Source organism: Emydura macquarii, unplaced genomic scaffold (genome assembly GCF_026122565.2).
Source record: "Emydura macquarii macquarii isolate MOO-44397 ecotype Brisbane River unplaced genomic scaffold, CSIRO-AGI_Emac_v2 contig_2924, whole genome shotgun sequence".
In the NCBI taxonomy this organism is placed as follows: domain Eukaryota; kingdom Metazoa; phylum Chordata; order Testudines; family Chelidae; genus Emydura; species Emydura macquarii.
The window spans coordinates 4,071,468-4,096,164 of record NW_027133061.1 but is presented as its reverse complement, the minus strand read 5'-3'; the positions used below and the strand labels follow the sequence as shown (position 1 = coordinate 4,096,164).

At 49.6% G+C, this 24,697-nt stretch overlaps 2 protein-coding genes and 1 long non-coding RNA gene across 4 annotated transcripts; 1 reads left to right on the top strand and 2 right to left on the bottom strand.

The window, feature by feature from the left end:
• Positions 1-1,157: 1,157 nt before the first annotated feature.
• LOC137167379 (uncharacterized) lies at positions 1,158-11,529 on the bottom strand. 2 transcript variants are annotated; one of them, XR_010924103.1, is made up of 3 exons: positions 10,995-11,529; positions 5,777-5,951; positions 1,158-1,374 (listed from the first exon to the last, which is right to left on the bottom strand). It is a non-coding gene; the product is annotated as an uncharacterized lncRNA (long non-coding RNA). The 2 variants fall into 2 exon arrangements; XR_010924104.1 differs by having other exon boundaries at positions 11,099-11,529.
• RIIAD1 (regulatory subunit of type II PKA R-subunit domain containing 1) lies at positions 8,197-14,902 on the top strand. Its single transcript, XM_067569496.1, has 4 exons — positions 8,197-8,319; positions 10,965-11,041; positions 13,917-13,963; positions 14,564-14,902. The coding sequence occupies exons 1-4, from the start codon at positions 8,236-8,238 to the stop codon at positions 14,635-14,637; spliced, it is 282 nt and encodes a 93-aa protein (XP_067425597.1). The 5' UTR covers positions 8,197-8,235; the 3' UTR covers positions 14,638-14,902.
• A 3,095-nt stretch (positions 14,903-17,997) lies between these two features.
• Positions 17,998-24,486, bottom strand: MRPL9 (mitochondrial ribosomal protein L9). The gene is made up of 7 exons (XM_067569617.1): positions 24,301-24,486; positions 23,941-24,100; positions 22,984-23,108; positions 21,784-21,834; positions 20,857-20,958; positions 20,113-20,196; positions 17,998-19,868 (listed from the first exon to the last, which is right to left on the bottom strand). The coding sequence occupies exons 1-7, from the start codon at positions 24,400-24,402 to the stop codon at positions 19,749-19,751; spliced, it is 744 nt and encodes a 247-aa protein (XP_067425718.1). The 5' UTR covers positions 24,403-24,486; the 3' UTR covers positions 17,998-19,748.
• Positions 24,487-24,697: the final 211 nt, after the last annotated feature.

The window sequence follows — 24,697 nt, the reverse complement described above, 5'->3', positions numbered from 1 at the left end:
GGTGGGGTGCTGCCAATCAGGGGCAGCACTTCCTGTGGTGCGTCGTCTCCCAGGGTTTATCATGCCTGCATCAGGGCTCTGCCATGGCTGCCAGGTGATGGCATGGAAGTGTCAGTCCCCTGGAGCCCTGCAGACCTGGGTTCCAGGCCTCCGGATTCTTACGCCAGCTGTTTCACAATGCATTTGACCCTGCCATGGTGCTGTCTTCTCTCGGAGAGGTGGGAGGGGTCCAGGGTCATGAGCTAAAATGCTGTGAGCCCTTGCTGGAGGGATGCACCCAAAGAATAGCGATGGGACGCTGCACCTCCATCACCCCCGAAAAGCTCCACAAAGACCAGTTTTCTCTCCGGCCCTATTCTATAAGCAGCCACTGGGTGAACTGGTCAGCCGACATGAACCATGGGCCAGCAATATGCAGATGACATATAGCCCCACCTATCCTTCTCTACAGGCTACCACCAAGCTGGCCCAGGGCTTAGAGATCAGCTTGTGGGTAAAGAACAGCTGGCTGAAGCTGAACGCGAGCAAGACAGAGGTGACGCTGGGGGGTGGAGGGAAGGATTTTGAAGGGTTCGCAGCCATGGCGCAGCCTTCTGGGGTCGAAGGTTCACGCCCACAACACGTCAACTCAGTGCAGGAACGCTCTCATAGCGCTATCCATGCGTTCGGAGAGGAGACACCATCAACCCGGCCTCGGCTACTCAGGCCTACGTTGCCTCTCGGCTGGACTACAACAGTGCAACAGACCTGGGCACGAAGCCTTTTGTGCTCAGCGAACTCCGGCTAGTTCAAAACAGGACAGTGGGTCTCCTCAGCGCCACAGGCTACCGCGAGCACCACTCTCTATCCTGGCGTCCCATGGAATAGCGAATCCACGTCAAGGTCTCGGTCCTTATCTTCAAAGGGCTCCAGGGCCGAGGCCCAGCGTATCTCAAAGAGCCGAAAGCTCTGGGGCAAAGACCATGGTTGACGACTTCCCTTTGCACAGGGGAACGCTGTACAAAAAGGGTAAAGCCCATCTTTGGGACTGGGGACTAGTGGTTAGAGCAGACAGGGAGTGGAGTGATTAGAAAAGGGTGGAACTCCCCTTTCACCAAGCGGGGGTTGGGAAATAGACAAGCACACTGTGTTACCAAGTTCAAAATATCTTTCTACAATTAAAAAACGGAAGCATCTGCCATATCAGAAGGTGCCCAGGTTTTGCTAGTTTTGCATCCTGGATTGTTGGCTCTACCAACTCCAACGGTGCGGTATAAAAGGGAAATTGCATTTACCCGGTGATGCATATGGGAAGCAAGTCTCTTGGGAGGTGAAGGGCTGTCTTGCAGATCGGTGCCCACTGCTGGTCACTCCATGGATCCAAAGCAACTGCCTCTGGCAAAAGCAAGGAAACCAGCTGCTGAGCAAGGAGGAAAAAAAAAATCCATTGAAGGTTGCAGGGGTGTACGGAGACCAGGCACCGGAGCTAACGAAGCAGTGTTGGGATGCAGCCAGCACAAGATGTTTGAAAAACTTTCTCAGAAGCATGTTCTCGTTTGTGCACCACTGCCCTCTACTGGATGGAATCAGAACTACACAACTATGTGTCATAAGTCCTCTACTGCTAACAGAGACTGTCCATTAAGTCAAGAGGCTTTGAGAGTAGGAATATTTGAGTTCTGTCCTTGCTGTTGAGCCATACTGTGCAGCACAGCTATAGCTGTGACACTCTTAAGTAGTCATGAATTTGTTACATTGCAATCAGAGGGCAGGGGGCCTGCTGGTCTGGGACAATTTAGCTGGATGATAAAACTTATGGCCTGGCTCAGATCTTCAACTTAATACCACAGCACATAAATAGCCTCTTTCATTCCTGGATCTTAAAGTATCATTAACCCCACTTTACAGATGGGGGAAACTGAGGCACAAACCCATGTGACTTGACCGCAGTCACGTAGCACAGCAGTGGCAGAGACGGGAAAAGGACGCAGGAATCCTGCTCTCAGCTAGGACACAAAATCCTTCTGTAACGACTGGATCACACGCCTCCCCATTGTCAAGAATAAAATTGCCAGGTCCTCTCTCGCAGCTGACTGCTCTTGCCTCTAGTCCGCACTCCCCATACCAGGACCAAGCTAGAACCCAGTCTTCCTGCACTAGCCCATGCTCCTTCCTAGAGCCCAGCAGTGAACCCAGGAGTCCTGACTCCCAGCCTTATGCTAAACCCACAACACCACAACTGCTCCCGTGCTCTTTGTGCAATCCTCCCCCTCCCCCCACTTTATTAACACAGGCCTGTCAGCTGTTCACCCGCTGCCCCTTGCAGACAGGCTGCTGGATCTCACGGAGAACTCCACGTTTTCCCTGCGAAATGCTCGAGTCTTAACCTTTCCATGTCCCTGATTTCGCCTGAAGTACCTTTTGTCATTCTCCCCACTCTGACATTTTGAACAGACATGTGGCGCAGAAAGCTATTTATAAAATGGGTCGGCTGAGCAGAGGGATCCGATTGGACCAGGAGGGTTGTGAGAGCCATGGAGGGACCCAGCTGTCGGCTCACGGGTCAGGGACTCTCTAACCAGATTCTTCTCATTTGATATGAGAACAACTCCCCTCTGTGTCCCCCAAATCTCTGCTATAGGCAAGGCACAAGCTGCGCTCCTCAAATGGTTAAGGATCAACTGATTTTCGCCCTTGTTACACCTCATATGGTAATGAGGAGTTTTATTCTGCGGTTAGAGCAGTGGCAGGGCATCGGACTCCTGGGGTCTAGTCCCAGCTCCGGAAGGGAGTGTTGTTTAGTGGTTAGAGCAGGGGAGTAGGAAGCAGACTTCTAGATTCTAGTTCCACCTGTTGATGGGAGTGTGGTTGAGTGGTTAAAGCAGGAAGTCAGGACTCCTGGGGGCTAATTGGATTAGCACAGTGTGTGAGGAGGAGGTTGGATCAGGCTGAGACTTCATCACTATGACACCAGCTGGGGTCCTAGTGCCAGGGGAGAGCTCATCTCCACGGTGCATGGACCGGGCTGTCATAGGACAGGGCTTTCTCTCTCAGCTGATGAATCTATCTAACCCTCATTACTCTCGTATCTCAGCACCTGAAACCCAGGTCTCCCAAGTTCTAGGTCAGTGTTCTAACCACTGGACCATCCTTCCCCTCCACCCGGTAGGCGTAAGGGGTCGTGGACTAGACAGACCGTTTGGCCTCCCCATGTAGAGAAGTACTGATCTTTCATAACAGAACTGGGTGAACAGGCAAGCCTCGCCTGCATTTGTCTTTTACTACAGACCCCAAACCTGGGCCAGGTTTGCAGAGCTGAGCAAACTTGGAGAGAAACCAAATCAAGTTCCTTTTTTCCTGCTTTGATCTGAGCCAAACCCTTCCATCCTCGCCACTCTGTGGCAGCAGTCCAACCAGATCCGACTCTCGATTTTGCAATGGCCCTGTAATGGGCTGAATCAAAACTCCAGCTCCAACCATGCCAAGATACTCAGCAGAGAAGACCCACGACTGGAAATCTGAATGCGAATCTTGCACCTTGATTCCACATGTCAGCCTGACACTCATCCAAACTCAATACAGTCTGACTCTAAATGTGGGGGCCTGGGTTCAAAACTCAAAGCAAGTCTCCAAACCCCCAGCATAAAACTAAAATCAAAGCAAAGTTCATCCTATGATCTTCTGGTAGGCTCTGCCAGAGCTGTGGAAGCTCCTAACTCCTGATATAAATCTGTCCCTTTGTCCCAGTGGTGAGAGACCAGCCCTAACTTTCCTGACAGCCAGTAAAATATTTCCTCCCCCAGTAAAAGTCACCATTGGCAAATTATGGGCCCTGACATGCAGTTACATTGTAATATATCTATCTATATAAAAATCCTTTTATGAGAATCTTTAATACGCAGACGTGCACATTAAATCTTTAAACAAAACTGTTTGAGCTGAACAACACGCATTTCAAAATCCCGTCCCAGCAGAGAGTTCTGAGCCTGGTGTCTGTCAAATAACGGCAGAGTCAGCACAAACTGCCCCGTGTCGGTCCGTTTGCTAACTGGGTGGCCTGTGGCTGTAATCTCAGTTTAGCATTAGTTGCTTTCGCTCCTTATGGACTGACGCAGAGCGAAGTGCCTGGCTTTGGGGCTGGGTGGACGTGCCCATGGCAGGCCAAGGAGATATTGGTGCCATTTACCCCAGTGCAAAGCGAGCATCCAGACCTATCAATGCCAGTGTCATGCACTCACCTTGAACGGCATAAGAAACACAGTGCAACGATGGATCGGGCCCTTGCTGTCTGGGCTCGCTACCCATTTTACGCTGGTGCAACTACATTCTCCCCAGCGTCACGCCACACCTGCCCTTCTTACCCTCTTCTCCCCTGCCCTGGCCCCCACTCTCTTCCCTTTTCAGTCCATGGAGCTGATTCCCTCTGAACTAAATCCACCCCCAATAAAAAGATCCTGGCTCTAACATGCCATTTGCTCCCACTGCATTGGTCTCTCCACTGGCGTGTTCAACCCCCGCCCCCACCATGTGCTGTCCGGTCTGGTTAGGTTGTAAATAGGGGCAGGGACTGTGTACTGCTCTGTCTGTACAGCACCTAGCACAATGGGATCCCATGCTTGGTTGGCCCTTAGGTACCATCCTAATAAACATGATTAATAATAATACATTGGCATCAATAGAGCTACTCCTGATTTACCCCAGGGGGAGCTGAGAATCAGGACTATTGATGTGTATCCACAGGACACAGGCTGGGCAAATATCCCTCCCACCCGACTGCCTTAGCCTTAAATGTGAAAGGGGAGTCCATCTCTAGGACACCCCTGCTCAGACTTCTGCCAAGGCCCCAGTTAGTGATGGGGCCATTTACCACATGGAACTTTACCATGACCCCACAAACCCATCAGGCCAGAGCGCCGTCAGAACCATCAGCCCTTCCTCCCCTTCTTCCTCAAAAGCAGAGATAGACCCAGCAATAGACGGGTATCTATTTCTTTTTCCTTCCTGCCATGGCATGGGAACTCCCTGCCAAGGAAAGTAGCAGGTTCTGGGTGCAGATACATTCTCTTTTCCCTTAGCTCTTTGCAGCATAATCCCTAGGAAGACACATCGGAGGCAGGAATGGGGAAGTGTCAGAGGCAGAAATAGACTGCTGGTTGCTTGGTTTTTTTAATATAATCAGCAGCTCCCATGGTTCTGGAGTTCACGATGCTACACAGCTCCATAGAGGGCTCTGTGAAAGCACATGCATTCATCCTGTCAAAGGGCAGACACATAGCTGGCTTATTATGTGAAATTTGCAGTAAACCCCAAATCCTGCAACAATGTTTGAGACAGAGGCAGTTTTACACTTATATAACTGCATCCTTTCAAAGAGGAAATGGAGTCTAGTGATTAAAGCAGGGGACAGGGATTCAGGACTCCTGGGCTCTCTTCCAGGCTCTACCACTGAGTCACTGTATGATCTTGAGCAAGTCACTTAATTGTTGTTCTTTGCATTGTGGTGGCATGTAAAGGCCCCAATTAGGGACCAGCACCCCTGGTTGTTCCAGGCACTGTACACACCTATTGAAAAGGTTGCCCTTGCCCACTTGTCTTTGTGTAAGACGAGATCGCAGACAGATAAAAACAGATGAGGGTGCACAAGATCTCTCTGCCTCAGTTTCCCCATCTGTAGACTGAGGGTATTAACATTCCGAGGGTTAATTAAATGTTTGCAAAGTGCTTTAAGATTCTGAAGGATACGCCAGATGTTCCAAAGGATATTATTATAATTAGAAGTGCTAAGTAAAAATGGTACCTTCTTTTTGCACATAATAGCACTGTATGGGTCTTCAGGTTAAGTTTCCCGGTTTTACAGCTCATCAGAATGGTCAACTCTACATCCTGACTGCAGGATCTTCACCTGTGCCAGCAAGAGACAAAAAGACCCCCAAGGTTTTCTGGAGCCTATGGAGGGACCGTCTGTGGGTTCTCTGCAAGATAAGAAGGCAAAAGACTAGGTGAGAAAAATCCATGATTAAATGATGATTAAGGCGGGATGCTCAGTGTGGTTTTCTTGCAGAACTGCTTTTCTGATTATAACCACTCTTTAAAGCAGGGGCTGGCAACCTAAACAAAGGGCCGTGCCCAATCTCCCTCCTCTCTCCCAGTGCTGGCGGCAGTGTCCATGGCGGGCAGTCTGGAGCCCGTTCTGGTGAGCACAGAGCAGCGTGGCTCTGGCCAGGGCGCCGCGTGCCGCTCAAAGTCGGCATGTGTGCCGTTTTTGGCACATGTGCCGCAGGTTGCCGACCCTGCTTTAAAGGAATCCAACCTGGTTTGCTTTAAACCTTCAGGGTTGTTCTGTGTTGGAGATGCCGGCCAGGGGGAAAAAAACCAGACAAGCATGGCTTTCTACCACCTGGGTGCTGAGCTTACTCCAAGCAGCCACGGACGTAAACTGGAGCAATCTTGGGGCTGCTCTGGATTTACAATGGCCTCTTCAGAGCTGCCTATTGGCTGGGCTGCTGCCTAGGCTCCCCACAACAGCCATGGCTACATCTGCCATGCTGCCAACCCCACGTGTCCAAGAACCATAAGTCTGGCCTTGAAAAACCAAGAGATCTGAAACATAATATATTTCAATTCTTTCTTTTTGCTTCAAAGGCTCTGAGCCTTTGGGGTCATGTTTTTAAATTTTCTCTACAGCCACCAAGCCTAGAAACCTACTTCGGGGTGGGGAAAAAGCTGAGATTCTCATTTAATCACATGGCTCCGGGAGCTGAGGTTTAACTTCAAATATCACGAGACTTGTGATTAAATCATGAGAGTGGGCAATGCTGACTCCTTCCCAATCCCTATAGCCCTATCCCCTACACTGGGGTTTGGGTAATGGGGACAGCATAGGGGTGCTTTTGCCAGCCTTCACAAAGGAATTCTTCCCCGATTCTTCGCCGTTTATTTATGGCTCCTATACGCCACCAGAGCATCATATGAGAACTGGAGAATGTGTTAGATCTGGCCCCTAACATTTTTTATCTCTTCATGTGTAAATTAACATCAGATTAATACACACTCTGTCCTGTGTCTGCTTGTTTATAATATCACAGGGGTGGCTAATGGAAACCAACGCTTTCTCCTCCCATTTCTTTCACGAGAAATAATGAGATAGAGCAGAGCCAAATTAGATAAAATCCTTCACCTGGAGATAAGCTTGGCTTAGCCATCTCTGATTTAGACTTAGTTTTCACTCCACCTGCCATCTGTGCTTAGAGAAAACAGACACACAGCTTTTGAAAAAGGTAGGATTTTAATTCAAACACTAATTTCTAGCCCTCCTGGTCACTTGGAAAAAGCTTGAAAATGTGACCTGTAAAAAAAAATAAAAATTTTGTTTTTTAAAACTCACAGTCATTGGATGCTGGGGTTTGCACACACTGAAAAGGTCCAAGTCAGCCCCAAATTTGGGTTTTGTAATCCAATCTCAAAGCCAATCAAAACATTTCCATGGTTAGAATGACTTCTTTTCAAGTTCTGATGGAACCAGATTTTTAACAAAACAATAAATATATATTGGTATTGGTGGCTGGATGAATCCAAAATATCATCAACGCCGCTACCAAAAAATCATGAGATTATCTTAAATAACATGCTATTTTCAAGAAAATAATGAGTTGTGGGTTCTGTTTATTTGCTTCCTGGTTTCTGAGACTTTAGGGTGCATTTCAGTCACCTTTTTTAACTTTTTCTCTGCAACACTGTGGGCAGAAAATGCACTCTCTCTTTATGCAGAAGTAGAGATTCTTGAGATTCACATGACTCCAAGAATTGGGGCTTTAAATAAAAAAAAAACAGCACCCACACTGGAATATCATGGGAGTTGGCCATGGCGATAACCCCACAATGGTCTGCCGCCCCAACACTGCACCCTGGGGCTAGTGCATGAGAACCAGAGGGTATAACTAGCCAGAGACCGCGTCTAGACAAGTGGGCTAATTTCCTGGGCGAAGCACCTGTGATCATTGGGACAGGTGGCATCCCGCATGCTGGGTTGAGGGGATCTGCCCACCATCTGGGCATGATTTTGGGGAGAGGGATACGTCCCCAGTTCTGGGGTGAGGCCAGAGCGAACTTCCCTGCTGCTGGGGAACGGGAGGCCCCCCCCAGCCTGCAGCTCCACCCCAGAGCTAGGGGGAGGACAGGGATTCAGAACAATGCCGGGCCTGCTGGAGCCTGGAGCTGTCCCCATAGCAACCCCAGCAGCTTGCCCGAGCAAACAAAATGGCTGATGTGGCCTCCGGCTTGGAGGGGCTGGATCTGGGGGCACTGAGCCCAGAGCAGCAGGCGCAGCTCATGGAGTTCAAGGTGTGTGTGGGGGTGTGTGGGGGGGGCTCCAGACTTGGAGGGGGAATCCTCCCTCCCCCATGCAAAATAGGCAGATCGCAGCTGGGGCACCCCTTAAAGTGGGGGGCTGGGTCCAAGAGAAACACGTCCCCCCACATAATAGGGAACTGGGGAAATCCCACCCTAAAACGGGAGGGGGTAGAGAAAGGTTCCCCTCTGTCCCACCTCTCCCCCAAAAGGAGGGGCTGCTCCCAAAAAACTTTTCAGTCCAGGACAGGAGGCATTCATTCCTCCTCCTCTTCCTTCCCCCCCTCAAAAATTAGGGTGCAGGCTGAGACGGCTCCGGGACCCCTTAACAGTGAATGTGAAGGGTTAGTTCTACAACCCTCTGTCCCTCTCCCCACCGAGGGGGAGTTCTGATGGCCCCAGGGGGAGGATTGGATTTCTTACCTGATCATTTTGTTTAAGCTGTTTTATGGGCTGTTTCTTGATCTGATTCAGGCTATTTGCAAGACAGCGGTGGCATGAGAGAGGCATAGAGAGGGGGACACAGAGTCTGAGTCCTGGTTCACTCCCTGAATTGTCACCGGAGAGTGTTAGTTTTCACCCTGCTCTAAATAAGAACAGCCACGCAGAGTCAGACCAGTGGTCCCTCTAGCCCAGTATCCTGTCCTCCAACCACAGCCAATGTGAGATGCTTCAAAGGGAATGAATCGAACAAGGCAAATATCAAGTGACCATCCCTGTTGTCCAGTCCCAGCATCTGTTTCCTAAGAAACTTTTTTTGGTCAGAAATGCAGACTCAGCATCACTGAAATGCGTTATGAATGTGTTTTGCTGAATTGTTTTAGTAAAAAAAACAAAACCCCAAATCCTTAAAAATGTCCAAAAATAATCAAAATAGTTTGATTTTTTTAAGTTTAAAATGACTTTTTGTTTCAAAGTTTCCTTTAATTCTATTAATAAACAATCAAAACTGTTTAAAAACCCAAAAATCAAATCAAAGTTTTTCACTTAGATGTGAATGAAACGTTTCATTGGACTCAAAATATCTTTTTTTCTTTGATTTGCCAAAAGTTTGGAAAAAAAACCCTCATTTTCAGTTTGACCCACAATAAATGTTTTCCAGTTTTTTGGAATTGCCGGCAAGCAAAAAGCCCATTATCCGCACAGCTCTAGTTACGTTGAGCTGGAGTGGTCTCAAGGATGGATCAGAGATCCCGGATTTCAAGCTATGTGCTGGAGGGCTGGCAATCCAATTTACTAATAAACAACCATAAACCCAGCTGATGTGCTTTTAACCCTACCCAACCAGTGCACATTGCTCCTTTGCACATAAACTGCCGCTGCTGTGCTTTGCCATCTGCAGAGTCAATGCATTTAGGATTTCAAAAGACATTTGATCAGTCTTTAGTGTGTTTCAATCATTCCTCCAATTTAGGAAGAATATTCTCATCAAGGTGATAATTACTCACTCAGCTTCCCCAGGGCTCGATTTAGATTAAACCTTAGATCTAGAAGGATGTCAGTGAAGAAAATCTAATACATTTATTAGAGCGTAGACTGCAAAATCAGGAAAGCAGAATTTTATTCCCAACTCTGCTACTTAGCTGCTAGACCCTATCTTTCTCAGCCTTTCTGTCCCCTTCTGAATCGGTCTGTTTAGACTGCAGGCTCTTCAGGACAGGGACTGTTTCTAATATGTACAGTACCATCTAAGCTAGAAAATAAGAGGCAGATATTAACCAGAAAATAATTGTTATGAAACACAGCAACTGCTCTGAAAAGCTGTGGTGGTTTATAGGTATAGGGTTATCTTAGACCACCAGAGAAAACATTTTCATGTAAAACCCCTCCACACAAAAAACCAATGATCCTTTTTCAATCTGATAGAGATTGCCCAAGGGACTCAAGTGAGAATCCTGTCAATTTGTTTAGTCCTTGCAGGAATGAGAGATTTCTCACCAGGATTATTTATGAAACAGGACCTCCTTAGACTCCATTGTAAAATGCTTTCCTTATACACCCTCTGTAAGCCCAACTGAAGCACACGTTTGTTTTCTGGGAATTGCAGGGGGGTGGGGAGAAGCAGTAGGCCTGGTTCTTGGAATTACATTGACCCATCTTAGGAGAAACTCTGTTGAAGTTAATAGAGTTACACTGGTGTAATATAGAGTGTATAATCAAGCCCAGATCTAGTGGTTAGAGCTGGACCTAGAAAGAATGTACGGTCAGCAAGAACACACTGCAAGTCTGAACTAAGTTACTTTTGATTTACTCTACTGTAACCGATAGCCCCATTTTTCATTCAGTTACACTAGTCTACTTCCACTGCAGAGCAAGGAGTACAGTCTGGGATCTGACTCTGGGTGGCAGGATTCCTGGCTCTACCACTGGTGCCCAGTGGAAGAGGTGACCTTTCTGTGCCTCAGTTTCTCCATCAATGCAGTGGGCATAAACAACAACAATGTCCATGATCATCCCTTAAGGGAGAATTGTGAAGATTACCTAGCATTTGCACAGCACTTTGGAGACCCAAAGGCTACATAGATGCGATGTAGTACTGCTGCTTCAGCAAAGCACGACGGGACTAATGAAATGGGGTTATTGCCAGTTCAGAGCCGGATCTCTTACATGTGCCTTAGTGGTTGTGTTTCTGCTTCTAGATTAACACTCGCATTGCCAATGAGAAGTACCTGAGGTCTCACAAAGAAGTTGAGCTGCTGCTATCAGGATTTCTCAGGTAATTTCATCTTCCCCACACAGACACTTGGTACTAAGTGGAGTCTTGAAAATTTACCTTCAACATCAGACATGCAGCTATTGCCTCGATTTCCCCTCCCCAGGATATGCTCTTCTCCAGTCCAGAGCAAACAGAAAGCAACTCTTTCCCCTTGCTCACAGGCTCTCTGTTCCTTCTCTCCTCCTGGGCTCAGGGCTTCCTCTTTGGTCACAGAGAATTTTGCAGTCCCAGATGAATCTTTTCCCCTATGAGTTGAGTAGCTCCCTCTCTGTCAGAGGAGGAACACTGTCTATCTAGTCACCCTCTGTCATCCCTGAGTTCAGTGCCCCCACTTCCCCCAGCACATGGCCTTCTGCACCACCAAGGGGCCTATGCTCCCCTATACTGCAGGACTGAGCCCCAAACCCGCTCAATCAGCCTGCCCTCAACTCAGGATTGCCCTGCTGTCTCAGCAGCCAATCAGCTGAGACCCAACCCTGGAGAGCTCCCTCCCCAACTGTGGCTTTCTTCTGATCTCTCTCCATAATAGCAGCAGGAATGGCTTTTTATATGCTGTTTCTACCTTCCCAGCAGGCCTTGTGCACTTTCAGTCACATGCTCCCTGGACTACAGTTCCCATGGTCAGGGACAGAGTGAAGCACAGGTGCGAGCTGGGCCTGAGCTCCTTTTAAAGAACCAGCTCCCTGCCTGCCAGACCCTGCTGTGAATAATTAGCCAGAGATGAGATGATCCAGTGAATATCTCCCCCCTCTCCCCAACGGGGAACAGCTGGCAGTTAGCAAGTTCACTGTAACCCCCAGACATCTATTCGGATTATTGCAGAAGCAGCCATTCCATGCAGCTGGCCCAACAGGAATTTATCAGGGAGAAGCAGAACCACATGTAGGAACTGTTAACAGCTTGAAACTCATCCATGCCCGGCAGGAATTGGCAAGAGCTGGTTCAGGTCTCCTTCTCCCATCCTGGAAGGACTTCCAGGGGTTCTACTGGCATGCAAGAGGTGCAGAGTGCAGTCGGGGAGAGGAGGAAGCTGGTCAACCAGAAGTTAGGCCTCAGTGTGTATATCTGGAGGACAGTTTGTAGGAGGAAATGTCACTGGGAGGGAGAAGGAAAAGGAGGGTCAAGAATAACATTGTTAGGCTGGGGGGGCACCAGATGGTGCCACTAAACCGAGTCTTACAAGTTCGCTTTCTGAGCCGGCCAGCAGTGTTCAGTCTCTGAAGAAATGCTGAGCTGTTCTTAGTTTTGTGATGTCCAATTCTTCGGGGGAGCTCTTGCAAGCAGCTGGGGCATTTGCTTTCTGCCTTTATCCCCTTAACTAGAATCGATACCTGGGGCAGAGTTCCTCCCTATGAACCAGGCCTTGGTATCGGGGCTGAAATTTCCTGACAGGAGGCACTGGTGCATGCTGTTGGTGACCCCCTCTGTTCAAGGACTAGTGTTTAAAGTGTAAATAAAACAAATTACACTGACTATCCCCGTACTCTGCATCACTGATTTCTCCTTCTATGGGAAAGCAACGCTGCAGGAGCCCAATATCGGCTACCTCTTGGTAGGGAGGTGAGCGTAGGCTAGGAAAGGACTCCCTGGTCTCATCTAGACTAAAGGGAAGGAGGGTCCTCAGCGGCATAGCTTGCAAAGGGGCTGAGCACTTGCGGCTCACGTTGATTTCAGCAGCAGATGGAAGCGCGCCGCTCTCCTGAAAACTAGGTCTGAAAGCTTCCACCCAGCCATTAGAGATGGAAAAATCTTGTTAGGGCCCATCTATTCCCTGCTGATGCTGGATTATTCCCTCGAGGACATTTTGTCATCAGGACATCTCTTCTCCAGTTTAATTTCAAATATCCCAAGTAACGGGGCTTCTACTACCCCGGCCTCAGCAGACTATTCCTTAGCTTAATATGCTTCACTGGAAGGATTTTTGTGCTCCCCGCCCACTCCTAATTTCATCCTGTTTCCCAGTTATACCCCTGGGGTCCTGAATAATTTCCTCTTGCTACTTCGTGCGTGTATGATTAAAGATCCTTGTAGGTCTCTGGTCTTAGCAGGGAAATCCCAAGTAACGTAAGGTAGTGCGGACACCCCAAGAACCAAATGGCATGGAGATGGGTGTTCTTAGTGGGAAGGGGAGAGGCTCCTTTCTTTCCCATTCAAATCCTGGGGCAGATCCTCAGCCGGCATAGCTTTAAACTGGCATAGCTCCACTGACCTCAATGAACCGATGTTGATTTATCCTGATGTATTATGGAGACTGGGTGCCTGGTTGTCTCCTCACGTAGCCCACTGTAAATCAGGAGTAACTCCATCAAAGTTGGCAGAATTACTCCAGTGTGAGACCAGAACGGGGCCTTTCAAATCTCCCTGCAGAGGTACCCAGTCGAATGGCAGGAGCGTAGGCAAATGCAGATTCTAGTCCATCACACCAGTATCTAATTGCTTTCAATAGGATTTCAGATTACAGAATGCTTAGGACATTATCCCGGGATAATGTTTAATCACGATGAACGTTTTGTGGTTTTATTCCAGGTGAAATGTATGTTTCTCCCCAATGTGTTACTAATTATCTTATTGATTCCCAATGCAGGGCTGTGTAATTCAGCGAGGAAAGTTTAATTGTGATAAATATTCTTTAGCTTGGTGCCAGGCTAAATTGAGGTGGGGTTTTATAAATATAAAAATCCCAAAGTTGAAGACAAACGTAAATTAAATGTTTCTCCTCAGTAACTAATTGGCTTATTGATTTCCAATATAAAAGTGTAATTTACCAATTCGTCTCCTGCATCTTCAGACAGGGCTAACATAATAAGCCACCACAAAAGCAATCAGTAAAACTCAGTTTAAAGTCTATTTCCCCCCTTCCCCCCTTTTTCCCCAGAGAAGTTATGCTGAGAAGACCAGAGAATATCCCTGAGTTTGCAGCAGGTAAGACAGTTATTTTAATCCTGTTGGACAGGAACAGCAAGACATGGTAGTATTATTATCGTCTTCAGCAGTATTGAGGTGACTGTTTAGAGAAAGTGAGCCCGCTTCTGTCTAGGTTACCCCAGCGTCAATCCAGAGCAACCCCACTGAAGCCGGAGTTGAATTGGAAGGGGAGGTAATGAGGGTGGGACTATTCCAAGCTCCACCCATAAAATAAGCTCTGCCTATGTGAATTGTCAAAGTGCGACACTGCTCATGGTAGGTGGTATGTGTAGTCAAATATGATCATGTTGCTGTTTGGCTCCCCTCAGGCTCCTTGGAACTCCCCTCTGGAACTTGAAACTCTCTGTTTATTTTTTGGGGAGCAAATTTACCATATATACCCCTTGACCTAGCATGGACAGGTGTGGACTAAGATGGAGATGTGTCTTATCTATTGCCATCCATCCCCAGCTGTCTACCATCTGTCCAGCTGCCCAGCGTGCCTATCTATCACGATAGCATCTAGGCACCCCATGGAATGAAAGAGGCCTTAGACCAATTTTCTTCTTGCAGTCAAAGGGGAGGATCGTTTCTTTTCAGCTTTCGCTGTCATTTCAGAACACTTTACTGATCCGGAGCTTCCACTGAAGATACAGAAAAAACTAGCAGAAAAAGCAAACCAGATGAATTAAGAGAGATGCATCCCACTCTTTCCTTGCTGAAGCAGGATAGAAATTTAGAATTTTTTGGGGGGGGTGATTCTGAGGTTTATCCTCCAGGTTCTCTGGAAGGTGTTTATATTTATTTTGAAGGCTTTGCAATATGGCTAATAATTCTCAGTTTTATAGTGTCACCTGGAGGCAGAGAGAGAGATTGCACCAGTGTGTGTCTCTGGGGATGTTCCATGCATTACAGCTGTATGTTCTGAAGGCTTCATTAAAACAGACCTGCTGGTCAACTCTGGTTTAATCGACGGAAGATTTCTTTTCCACACTCTGGCTTCTCTGCTTGGCAAAGAACAGGTACATAGGCAGGAGGCAAATTTCATGTCAGACGGATTGCTGTTTATTAGGGCAGATTTTTTTTTCCTAGTTGCAGTGCTCATAGTGACGGGAATCAGGTAACCAGCTAGTTTTCCACAATTGTCTTTGTCTCTCCGTCAGTCACTCTCATAGCTGCCTTTCATCCTCCACCCCTTTTCTGCCTAGAGTAAAAGGAAAACCAGGCCCCCACCATCTCTTCGCAACCAGGTTAGATGCCCACAGCAGCCCCTGGCCACTAGCTCGAGGCCTGTTCCAAACCCATCAGGGCATCTCCATTGACTTCACTGAGCTTTGGACCGGCCCTGGCTGCCTGTGGAATCCTGCCATAGCCCATTTATCAGAGCAGGGAGGAAGTTTGTTCATGTTACTCAGCCTCCCCGTCTATGAAATCCTGGCACCAGGCCAAACGTGGGTTGAGGTGACGTCCAGCTGCAAAACTTCCATTGGATTTCCCCAAAGCCAGGAGCTGAGAAACTGTCAGAGACAGGCCTGACCCCCAGCCCAGCGCTTCCCCGTCCCCTTGGGAGCAGCTTGAGCCGGGGTGAGCTGTGGGGCTGGCCCTTACTTCTGTAGTTGGCTGAGCCGACCTCCAGATCCAAACAGCCCGGGCCGTGGGGGGATTACTTGGGTGGCAAAACACTGTCAGCGCGACTCCATTGCGAAAAACGTGCCTCCATATGTTCAAACGCTCCAACCGTCCCTCCAGTAATGCTGGTATTATCACTGCTCCTGCGATGTTTGATAGGGGGAGGGGGTTTAAACCCCAGCCCCTGAGTCACGTGGCTGTGCGATTTGTGATTTTTTTTTTTTTTCACTTCTCCAGTTTAAAAACACTGAGATCAGGGCTGGGATCGTCTCTCACTCTGTGTCTGGGGGACACCCAGCACATCAGGGCCCTGAACTTGACTGGATCCTCTACCCACTACCCCAATAAAAATACCAATAAATAACAATCATGAGTAAGAGGGGTCTCAGTAAGAGACTCTCCTTTGTAAAGCTCTTTACTATTATGGTATTATGGTAGGACTTAGGAGCCCCAGCTATGGACCAGGACCTCATTGTCCTAGATGCTGTTCATTAGATGTATTACGGTAGCATGTAGGAGCCCTGGGTCAGGAAAGATCCCATGGTGCTAGGAGCTGTACATTATTTATTAGACGTATTACGCTAGGGCTTAGGAACCCCAGCCATGGACCAGGATCCATGGTGCTAGGCGCTGTATGTTATTTATTAGGTGTGGTACAGTAGCACCCAGGATCCCCTGTGACAGACCAGGCCCTACAGACATAGAACACAAAACCAGTCCGCACCCCAGTGACCCTACAAGCCCAGCTTTGAGAGCTGTGGATGAAACGCACGATGCGAGAGTCAAGATTTCGTTATTAATGACCATTTACTAATTATCGATGGCTCGCTCATCAGCTCCTTGTGAAATTCAGCAAACTGCCACTTGGAGGATTTGAAAGAAGGCCGGAGGGGGGGGGAAATCAAAGCAAACTGTGTGGCTAGGCTGTATGCTATTACATTGATCAAACCCTGACATCTCCTGCCCATTAAAAGCAGCTCCCTTTGCCGACAGAACGCACAGGGGCAGCTGCATGGCCGGATAAAAGAAAAGCCCGCTTGCTTCGGGATGCTCAGCAGCGAGGGTTCAGTCGCACCCCCTGGTGGGACATTTGTTAAAGATACGGTAAACGCAGGTCCAGGGACTCCAGTTTATGCCCTGCCGCAGCTGTGCCGTGACAGAGCAGCCCCTTTGGATTTTCAGTTTCAAGCTGTTTTCCACTTTTATTTCCCTCAGACGCACCAGGGAGCTGATAAACGGCCTTGGCTGAGCAGGGGTTGGCTGCTCTGCGCCGGGCCGGCCCCAGGATGATATACACCAGCTTGGAATCATGCCTAACCCCAAGGCCTGTGCCCTGCTCTGGAAGACACTCACTCTGGTGATCAGTGACAAAGGCAGGGAGCCGTCCTACGAGCGAGCAGAGGGCTGGAGGGACAGTTTCCAAGGGGGGGGGGGAGTTGACTCTGTTTGGCTTGGAAGAGCAGCGATGGGGAGTGGGAGGAGACTCTGGATATTTGAGAGTCTAAGCACCAGGCACGGAGAGCAGTGAAAGAGGATGGAACTGGGAGGAACGGGATAAAATTAAGAAACCGTCGCCAAATCTGTGGCCTTTCCCAGTGCTTGCCCTCCCAGCATGACTGCCTTTTTGCACTGACTCACCTTTTCACAGCATTCCCTCCGCTCAGCACGGCCCCAATCCTGCAAGCTGCTCCACCCAGGCCTGGATAGGGTCCCAATGGCCTCAGCGGGGCTCTGCACAGGCACACGGCCTGAGCCTAAGGTAGAAATGCCAGCCGGCCACAAAAGCAACATCATGGAGTCTTTAAAGGAGGCTTATGGAAAGAAAATGAATTAAGAAGATTCGCTGAGTGGCGAGAGCAGTGGACTGGGACTCATGAAACCTGGGCTCCATTCCTGCCGCTGACTGACCATATGATCTTGGCTAAGGCAGGTCTGCACCCAGTGCCTCAGTTTCCCCTCCGACCCCGTCTGTTTAGACTGTGAGCTCTTTGGGGCAGGGACTGCCTCTCCCTCAGGGTCTGCGCAGGGCCCAGCACAACAGAGCCCTGATCTCAGCTGGGTTTACTATAGAACAAAGAACACCAGGATAGGTTTAAGCTGGATATCAGGGAAAACTTCTGAACCAGGAGATCTTCTTAAGCAGTGCCACGGGATGGGATGATGGCACCATTGCCTGAGGGCTTTAAAAATAGACTGGATGGAGCAATAGCCCTGGCTCGAATGGGCTAGGGGTGACCACGCTGCCTGGCAGGCAAAGGACAAGAAGGACCTAACAGACTTTCTCGTCTCCGGACACTTTTGCAGAGCCCCGGTACTGCTCAGAGGGCAGAGAGCACTCGGCTCCCACGGACGGGCCTCTCTCATTCAGGGAGGGAGCTGAGCTTGTGCCCACTGCAGCCAATGGGAGTCTGGGAGCAGGACTGGGCAACGAACAGCTCTGCCAGTGCCTGGCTGCCTCCCCGTGGCACAGACAGAGCCGTGTCTGCAGAGCCAGAGCGGCCTCACCCAGTCGGGGGGATGCAGCCGGCACCAGCCCTGCCGAGAGGCTTAAAAGCAAACAAGCAAGTTCAGTGCCCCTGAACGGTGCCCAGACGGCTGCATCCCTGACTAGCCACGGGGCAGGCCCAGCCTCCACCAATCCCCGTTAGCTTCACTTGCTAACATCCAGGGGAGCAGGCAGTCCAGGCTCTGGGGCCACGCAGCCCTTGGCCTCCCTGCTGAGGTTGCCAAGAAGCAGATTGTGGGGTGCTGAGGGGGACACTTGTTTGCTAGAGGAACTAGGCTGAGACCCACCAAAACTCATCTCAGAGGCCAGCGAAGGGAACATTAGATGGCCACACCAGGTGGTCCCGTTGGCTGAGATAACATACCATGGACTACGCAGCAGGGATGTGTCTGTATTCTCAGGGACAACGCTCTCCTGAAGCTGTGGCTGGGATCTGACACACACACAGACACACGCTGACAAATCACTCTCTAACACACACGTACACAACAGAGTGAGAGAGAGACATTTGGCCAACTGATTCGCCCACACAGACACAACACACACTTAGAAACCTACATACAGAAACACAACTCACACACAGGCAGCATTTAGATACAAACACACACCAGTCCCCCTCTTGCGTTTCCATAATCACTTTGGCTTCAGTTTTGCCATCCGTGGCTAGTTTTGCATTAGTTTTGACTCCTTATTCTCCTAACGGAAAGGTGCTTGGGAACAGAGGGCCTGACTCTGGTTACGCCTATGGGCCCGCGCCCCAAGGAAAGGTTGGCAGGACTGAGCCCCTAGTGATTCTGCTTCCCTCCCTGTAGCAGCTGCATTTACACCCTGCTCCGCTGCCTCGAGAGCAGCCAAGGACAAGCAGCACACTGGTTCTTTGGCTCTGAGGTATTAGCCCCATTTTACCCATGAAGAAGCTGCAGGAGGCAGAGGAAGGATGCCGTGTGTGGGCACATCGCTCCCCCGCTCCTGTTAGGATGCCTGTGGCAGGAGGGTGGCTAAAGGGAGCTCTGGTCTCTAGCCCAGTAGGGGACTGTCTACCCTCCATTTCCTCTGCCCCCCTCAGGCGGGGCTGGGATCAGCAGCAGCACTACTGGGCATCGGGCTAGATAGTTGGGAACATGCCATTCAGTGCTTTTCTAATGATCAGGTGAGTCACTGGCGGTTGCTTCTCTCATCCTCTTCCCACTGCTCCCCGTAGATCATTTGGCCTCCAGGTCTCCTAGTTCCGAAGCGTTGTCTGACCAAACCCCCGCCAGCAGCAAGAAACAGCTGATTCACACGGCCAGCGGCTTGGACTCCAGACACAGGAGCCTTTTATTAGTCGCCGTGAGGGTTCAGGTGTCCTGCTATGGCTGGGAGCGACATACAGCACGCAGGGATGGGGGAGAGTTGAGTGGGTTGATGGCCCTCTGCAGAGATCCCCACCTGAGAGGCATGGAGGGTCCCTGCGTGTTTGTGATGAGAATCTCCCCAAAACACTGCCACAGTTTACAAGAAGCCAGCTAACTGCTGCCCGGAGGAGTAGGCCAACTGACGCCAGGCTGCCCTTCTCATCTGGCAAGGGGAAGGGGTCCCACGCAAGAGGCTCCGGGCTCCATAGCAGGGGGATTTCCCCCAACAGTCCAACCTTCCAAGGAGAACTCCGCAGGACGGCTGGAGGGGCCTTTACGCCTTGGAGGCAGCCAATGCTGCCTGCTTGGCCAGCCAGTATTTGTAGCGCTTGGTCTTTGGCTTCATGAAGTTCACCACAGACATCGGCACCCTGACGGTGTCCAAGCCATTCACCTGCAACGCAAAAGCCCAGGACAGAGATACGGGTTAGGGCCCCAGACAATGAGCCTGCCCCATGCTTCCAAATTAACTGAATGCAAAGGGCCAGAATCCTAAGCTGGCGGAAAGTGGCTGCATCCCACTGTCACCAACTGAGGAGTGCCAGGAAGGACAAGGGACTAGGAAGTTGGAGCCATTTCTAGCTAAGTAGCCTTCAAACAAAAGCAGCTGCGCCCTTTCCAATGAAACATGCACTTACCGTCACGTCACACCAATATTCGCCCCATCTCGTGATGGGCTCATCGGGCAACTTCAGCACATGCGGAGTCACGAAGACATTAAGCTGAAAAAAATCAGCACGACTTAAGCTTTGGATGCTTATTCCAACCCAATGCCAGCAGCTGCCCCTTTATTCTAACCGCACAGCGGCCTGTCAGTGTTCAACACTTACACTAGGTGGAACGGGGCAGCAGGTGTCTGGGGCCAGCTAGTCCTGTTCTGGGCATGGCCCCTTTAAGAACAGGTGTTTGGAAGTGGATCACCAACCTAGCTGGGAACGTGGGGCCAGGTGACAGAGATACAAGCACTCCTAGCTCAGCTGGGGGAAGCCTGTTAACAGGAGGGCTGGACAGAGAGGATCTGCTGTGATAGATGCTTGAGCGCTGGTGAGCTGGGAGGCTTGGAGATAGCAGAGACTTGCACGAACTAGACAGACTCCTCAGATGCTAGGCTTGGCTGGGGTTAGAATTTACAAGTCCAAGCCAATAGCTGTCTAGAGAGAACGTGAGGCCTTCGCCTCCCCCTAGATTTCTGGGTTATCCTGATTAGCCCTTTCTGATAAGTTCAAGAGCCTCTGCTTGAGCTGCTCCCTGAATTCCAACCCATGGTGAGCCAGCTTTGCTGTCTGGATCAACACGCTCAGCATCACAGAGGCGGAGCTAAATTAGCCAACTCCCCCACCCTCCGTCCACAAGAACCCTAGTCACAGCGCAAAGACACAAACATTTCTCAGGAAATGACGGGCAACGATCTCATTGTTCAGCTCCCACTTCACGTTGTTCTTCATCCCCACCTCCAAACGGCACTTCTTCAGGAACTCGACAGTCTACAGAAGGACGGGGTTAGGGGGTGACAGATGGGGAGCATGAGTGAGCGGAATGACTGGATCTCTGTTTAATTTCAAGAGGTCAAGTGTCTGCATCACAAAGCCACTGCAGTAACAGAACCCAAGGCTGCATGGCCCATGGAGAATGAAGTCCCCACACATGCCTGCAGGTCAGGGTGAAGTCACACTGGCAGGTCGGGATGGGGGAAGTTTACCCAGTTGTCATCCTCGCTGTAAATATTCATGGAATGAACAGCTCCTTGTTGTCCAGTGCCAGGAAGCCAGCACCGACAGAATGGCTGGGTTCATTTGTTTCAAAAGCTAGCCCAGGGTAAAGATGTTCCAGTATCTCTGATGCAGGACAAGTGTGGTAAACTCACTTGCCAACATCATGTTAAGAGATGGGTGCCACTGGCTGAATGAGCGTTCATTATAACTCCAATTCAAAACTGGAATGAAGTTAGCTACTTCACCCTTCCTTTGAAGGGATGATATCATCAATCATTTATATAACACCATAGGTATGGAATGGCAGTTTAGATAAAGACAAGCTCTTTGTCCCTACAAGCTCACAGTCTACATATTTGTCCTTGTTTTTTGTTGGGGAAAAGCTATATGAACAAACATCCCCATATAAAAAGACACCACACCAGGGACATCCCTAATCGGCTCAGGTTCTTATTAACGTACCAGGAGTTTCAGTTTTGTTGGCTAGGATTCTCCAGTTTCCACAATGCCCACATTTCACTGGAATGGAACTGCTATTTCATGAACGCTCATGTCTCCCCACCCCCACAACTTCTTCATAAGAATCTTTCTATTCACCTTTTCACCACTGTGGGTTTGAAGTCTCTCCAGCTTTCCTTCAAGACGCAGCTATGAGGAGTAAGATTGTGGGAAAATGTGAGATAAATACACAGTTAACAACGTCTCTCAGTTCATCTCTGGACAGTCCAGGATTTGGAGTTACTTATGGAGCTCTCAATTCAAAATGCCTTAGTGTCAGCTATGTCCTCATTCTGGGCATTTTGGGATAGGAACACTCTGGTGTGATGTAGTGAGTCACAACTCATTAATTCTCATTTTACTAGCCAGCAAATCCAGCAATTGTCAAAAGCCCCAGTCTTCACCCTCGCTTTGCAACAAAGTTTTAATAGCCAGGCTCTTTTTTGGCTTTGGCATGGTACGTTTTTTAGTGTATTCAGTGTTACATCATTCAAACGAGACAGCACGTATCAGAGCAGGTGAAAAAGGGACTTTTGGCAATGCAAAATCCTTGATTATTATATAAATGACAGTAACACTTAGCAGCCCCAAACATGGACCAGCAGCCCTTTGTAACAGGGGGCTGAATTTTTTTAAAAATTGAATTTGTTAAATTACCTGTTACTTTGCAGTTCACCATGGGTCTCCTGGTCATTAGCAAGGTTATATTAATTGAAAGGCACTTTACACACCACTTATTTTATAAGGGACACTAGAGACAATTGGTTTTAGCTCAAGGGTGTTTAAATGGTTCCCAAATACATCTGTAACATTGCTAGCAGGATTTCAGCGATCTATTTCTAACAAAACAATCAGCAATTCAAACCCAGTAACATGTGCTTATGATTTGCTATAAAAAAGTTAAATCCATCAACCCACTTAAAAACAAAACAAAATTACTCTCTTGGTTTACTTAAAAACAAAACAAAATTACTCTCTTGGTTTACAGTCTCCTGATTACAAATCTTACATAGGATAAAAAAAATCAAGGCCCCAAGTGAGCCGCAGTTTCATACTGAGGTGGCAGTACCTAGAAGTTTTGCTGAAGACACTAAACTTTCAGGGCCTGGTATATTTCCCCCAGTGAAATCACAGGTTAACTATGTTAGCCAAATCCTTCCCTTTGGAGGACTGCATGCTGCTCCTGCTGAATTCAGTGAGAATCTCAAATTGGTCATGGCAGAATTCTGCCCAGTGTGTGTATTAGGACAGTAGAGCGTGCGACATGGGATGGAAAGGCAATTCCTGCCCCCAACTCACCTTCATTTCCTCCTCAAACAATTTTTTGTTCTCTGTCGAGGCATAAACTGCGAGCCCCTCGGGGAGGAGCTTGTTACGGCCCAGAGATTTCCTCACAGAGACAATATCACCCCGGCTTCCCAAGTCTGTGAATAAGAGACACAGGGCACAATATGACATCACTGGCAAACCAAGCACACAGGTTATTTATAGTTACACAACACATTCCTCCTGAGGAGGATCCCAGAGCATTTTGAACATAGGAAAAGAAAAAGTCATTTCAAAGAGAGTTTGAAAAACAAGGCCTAAAAAGTAGAAATGTTTTGGCAGAGGCATGAGAGATGATTGTGCGCTGCATGGACTATCAGCTGCTTCACTACATCACGCTTCATATTCAGAACCTATGAGCATGTATGTGTGTACACACACATAATTGGATTTAGGTTATTATGGCAAAGGAAAAGCTCCTGAACACAAATATCTAAAAATAACTAACAGCATTTATAAAAACCCAAGGACACTAAGCTGAGTGGTTGCTCTTCTGCAGTGGTTAAAGCAGAGGACTGGAGGTCAGGATTCCTGGATCTGGCCCTGAGATCTGAGGCCAGGCTTTGCAACCACTATAGTAATAATTAGTTCAATAACTCCTTTATTCCTAAACTCCCAAACCACTCTGTATTTTAACAGATGAAACCCCACACCCAATGATCACTCCTGTTTTGGAGTGCAGTGATCTCCCCCATTTTATTACAAGGGACACAGAGGCAGAGCTGGGACCAGAACCCAGAGGTCCTGGTTCACGTCTGTGCTCTAACCATTAGCCAACACTGCTCTCATAACAGACTGGTGAAAATCAGCAAAGACACATGGACTCCTATGACAGATACCCAGCCCCGGCCTGGCACTTTGTTATGGAAAGCGAATGCCCTCCCCCCCCCACGATGCCAGCCGGGGGCAGGGGCTGTGATGGGAACCTACTCGCCACGGACTGAGTGAGGATCAGCTCCAGCTCCTCCTTGGGGAGGTGCTTGGTGTCTTCCACCAGCCTGAAGATGCGGTGCCTCCTGGGGTGCAGGCGAGGCGGGCGCCCTTCTTTGCTCAGCGGGACCTTCCACCAGCGCTCCACCACCACCGTGCCCTGCAGAGAGAGAGAGAGAGAGAGAGATCAGCCCGGGGCATGACCCCCCCTCACCCCAACACCCCCCTTGAGCGAGCCCAGCCCCCCAGCCCGAATATCACCAGCCGGGAGCATGACGGCCCCTGCCACAGATCTGCCGGGGGCTCGACCGCCCACACCCGCCCGCCGAGAGACCGGCCCGGCCCGGCCCCGCTCCTTACCCGGCTGAGCGAGAGGCCCAGCCCCCGGCTCTGCCCCCGCAGCTGCTCCCCGAGCCCCCGCAGCAGGAGGCCGCAGCCCCGTCCCGCTCCCAGGCTCAGCATCCTCCGCCCGCCCGCGCCGGGGCCAGCCGCGACCGCGCCTGGGAAAGGCCCCGGCGCCGGACCGCGCCGACCCGAAGGAAGGACCCCGGCCGGCTGCCCGCAGCGCGCCTGATCCGCTGTCCGCAGCGCGCCTGTTCTGCGCCGCGCAACGCCTCGCCCCGCCCCCAGCCGTGCTTCGCTTTCCCCCTCCCCGCGCTGCCTCCCAGCACGGCCACCGACCCTCTCCCCCATTGACCCCCCCCAACTCCCTGCCCGCCACCAGGCACCCCTCCCCCACCTCCCTACCCCCCATGAG

Bases quoted from the DNA above. Each gene is read 5' to 3' on its own strand.
- RIIAD1 (XM_067569496.1), top strand. From the start codon at position 8,236: ATGGCTGATGTGGCCTCCGGCTTGGAGGGGCTGGATCTGGGGGCACTG. The intron at 8,320-10,964 runs GTGTGTGTGGGG...TTCTGCTTCTAG, and splicing joins CGCAGCTCATGGAGTTCAAG to ATTAACACTCGCATTGCCAA. The intron at 11,042-13,916 runs GTAATTTCATCT...CTTTTTCCCCAG, and splicing joins CTGCTATCAGGATTTCTCAG to AGAAGTTATGCTGAGAAGAC.
- MRPL9 (XM_067569617.1), bottom strand. From the start codon at position 24,402: ATGCTGAGCCTGGGAGCGGGACGGGGCTGCGGCCTCCTGCTGCGGGGG. The intron at 24,101-24,300 runs GTAAGGAGCGGG...CTCTCTCTGCAG, and splicing joins TGGGCCTCTCGCTCAGCCGG to GGCACGGTGGTGGTGGAGCG. The intron at 21,835-22,983 runs GTGAGTTGGGGG...TACTCCTCATAG, and splicing joins TGTTTGAGGAGGAAATGAAG to CTGCGTCTTGAAGGAAAGCT.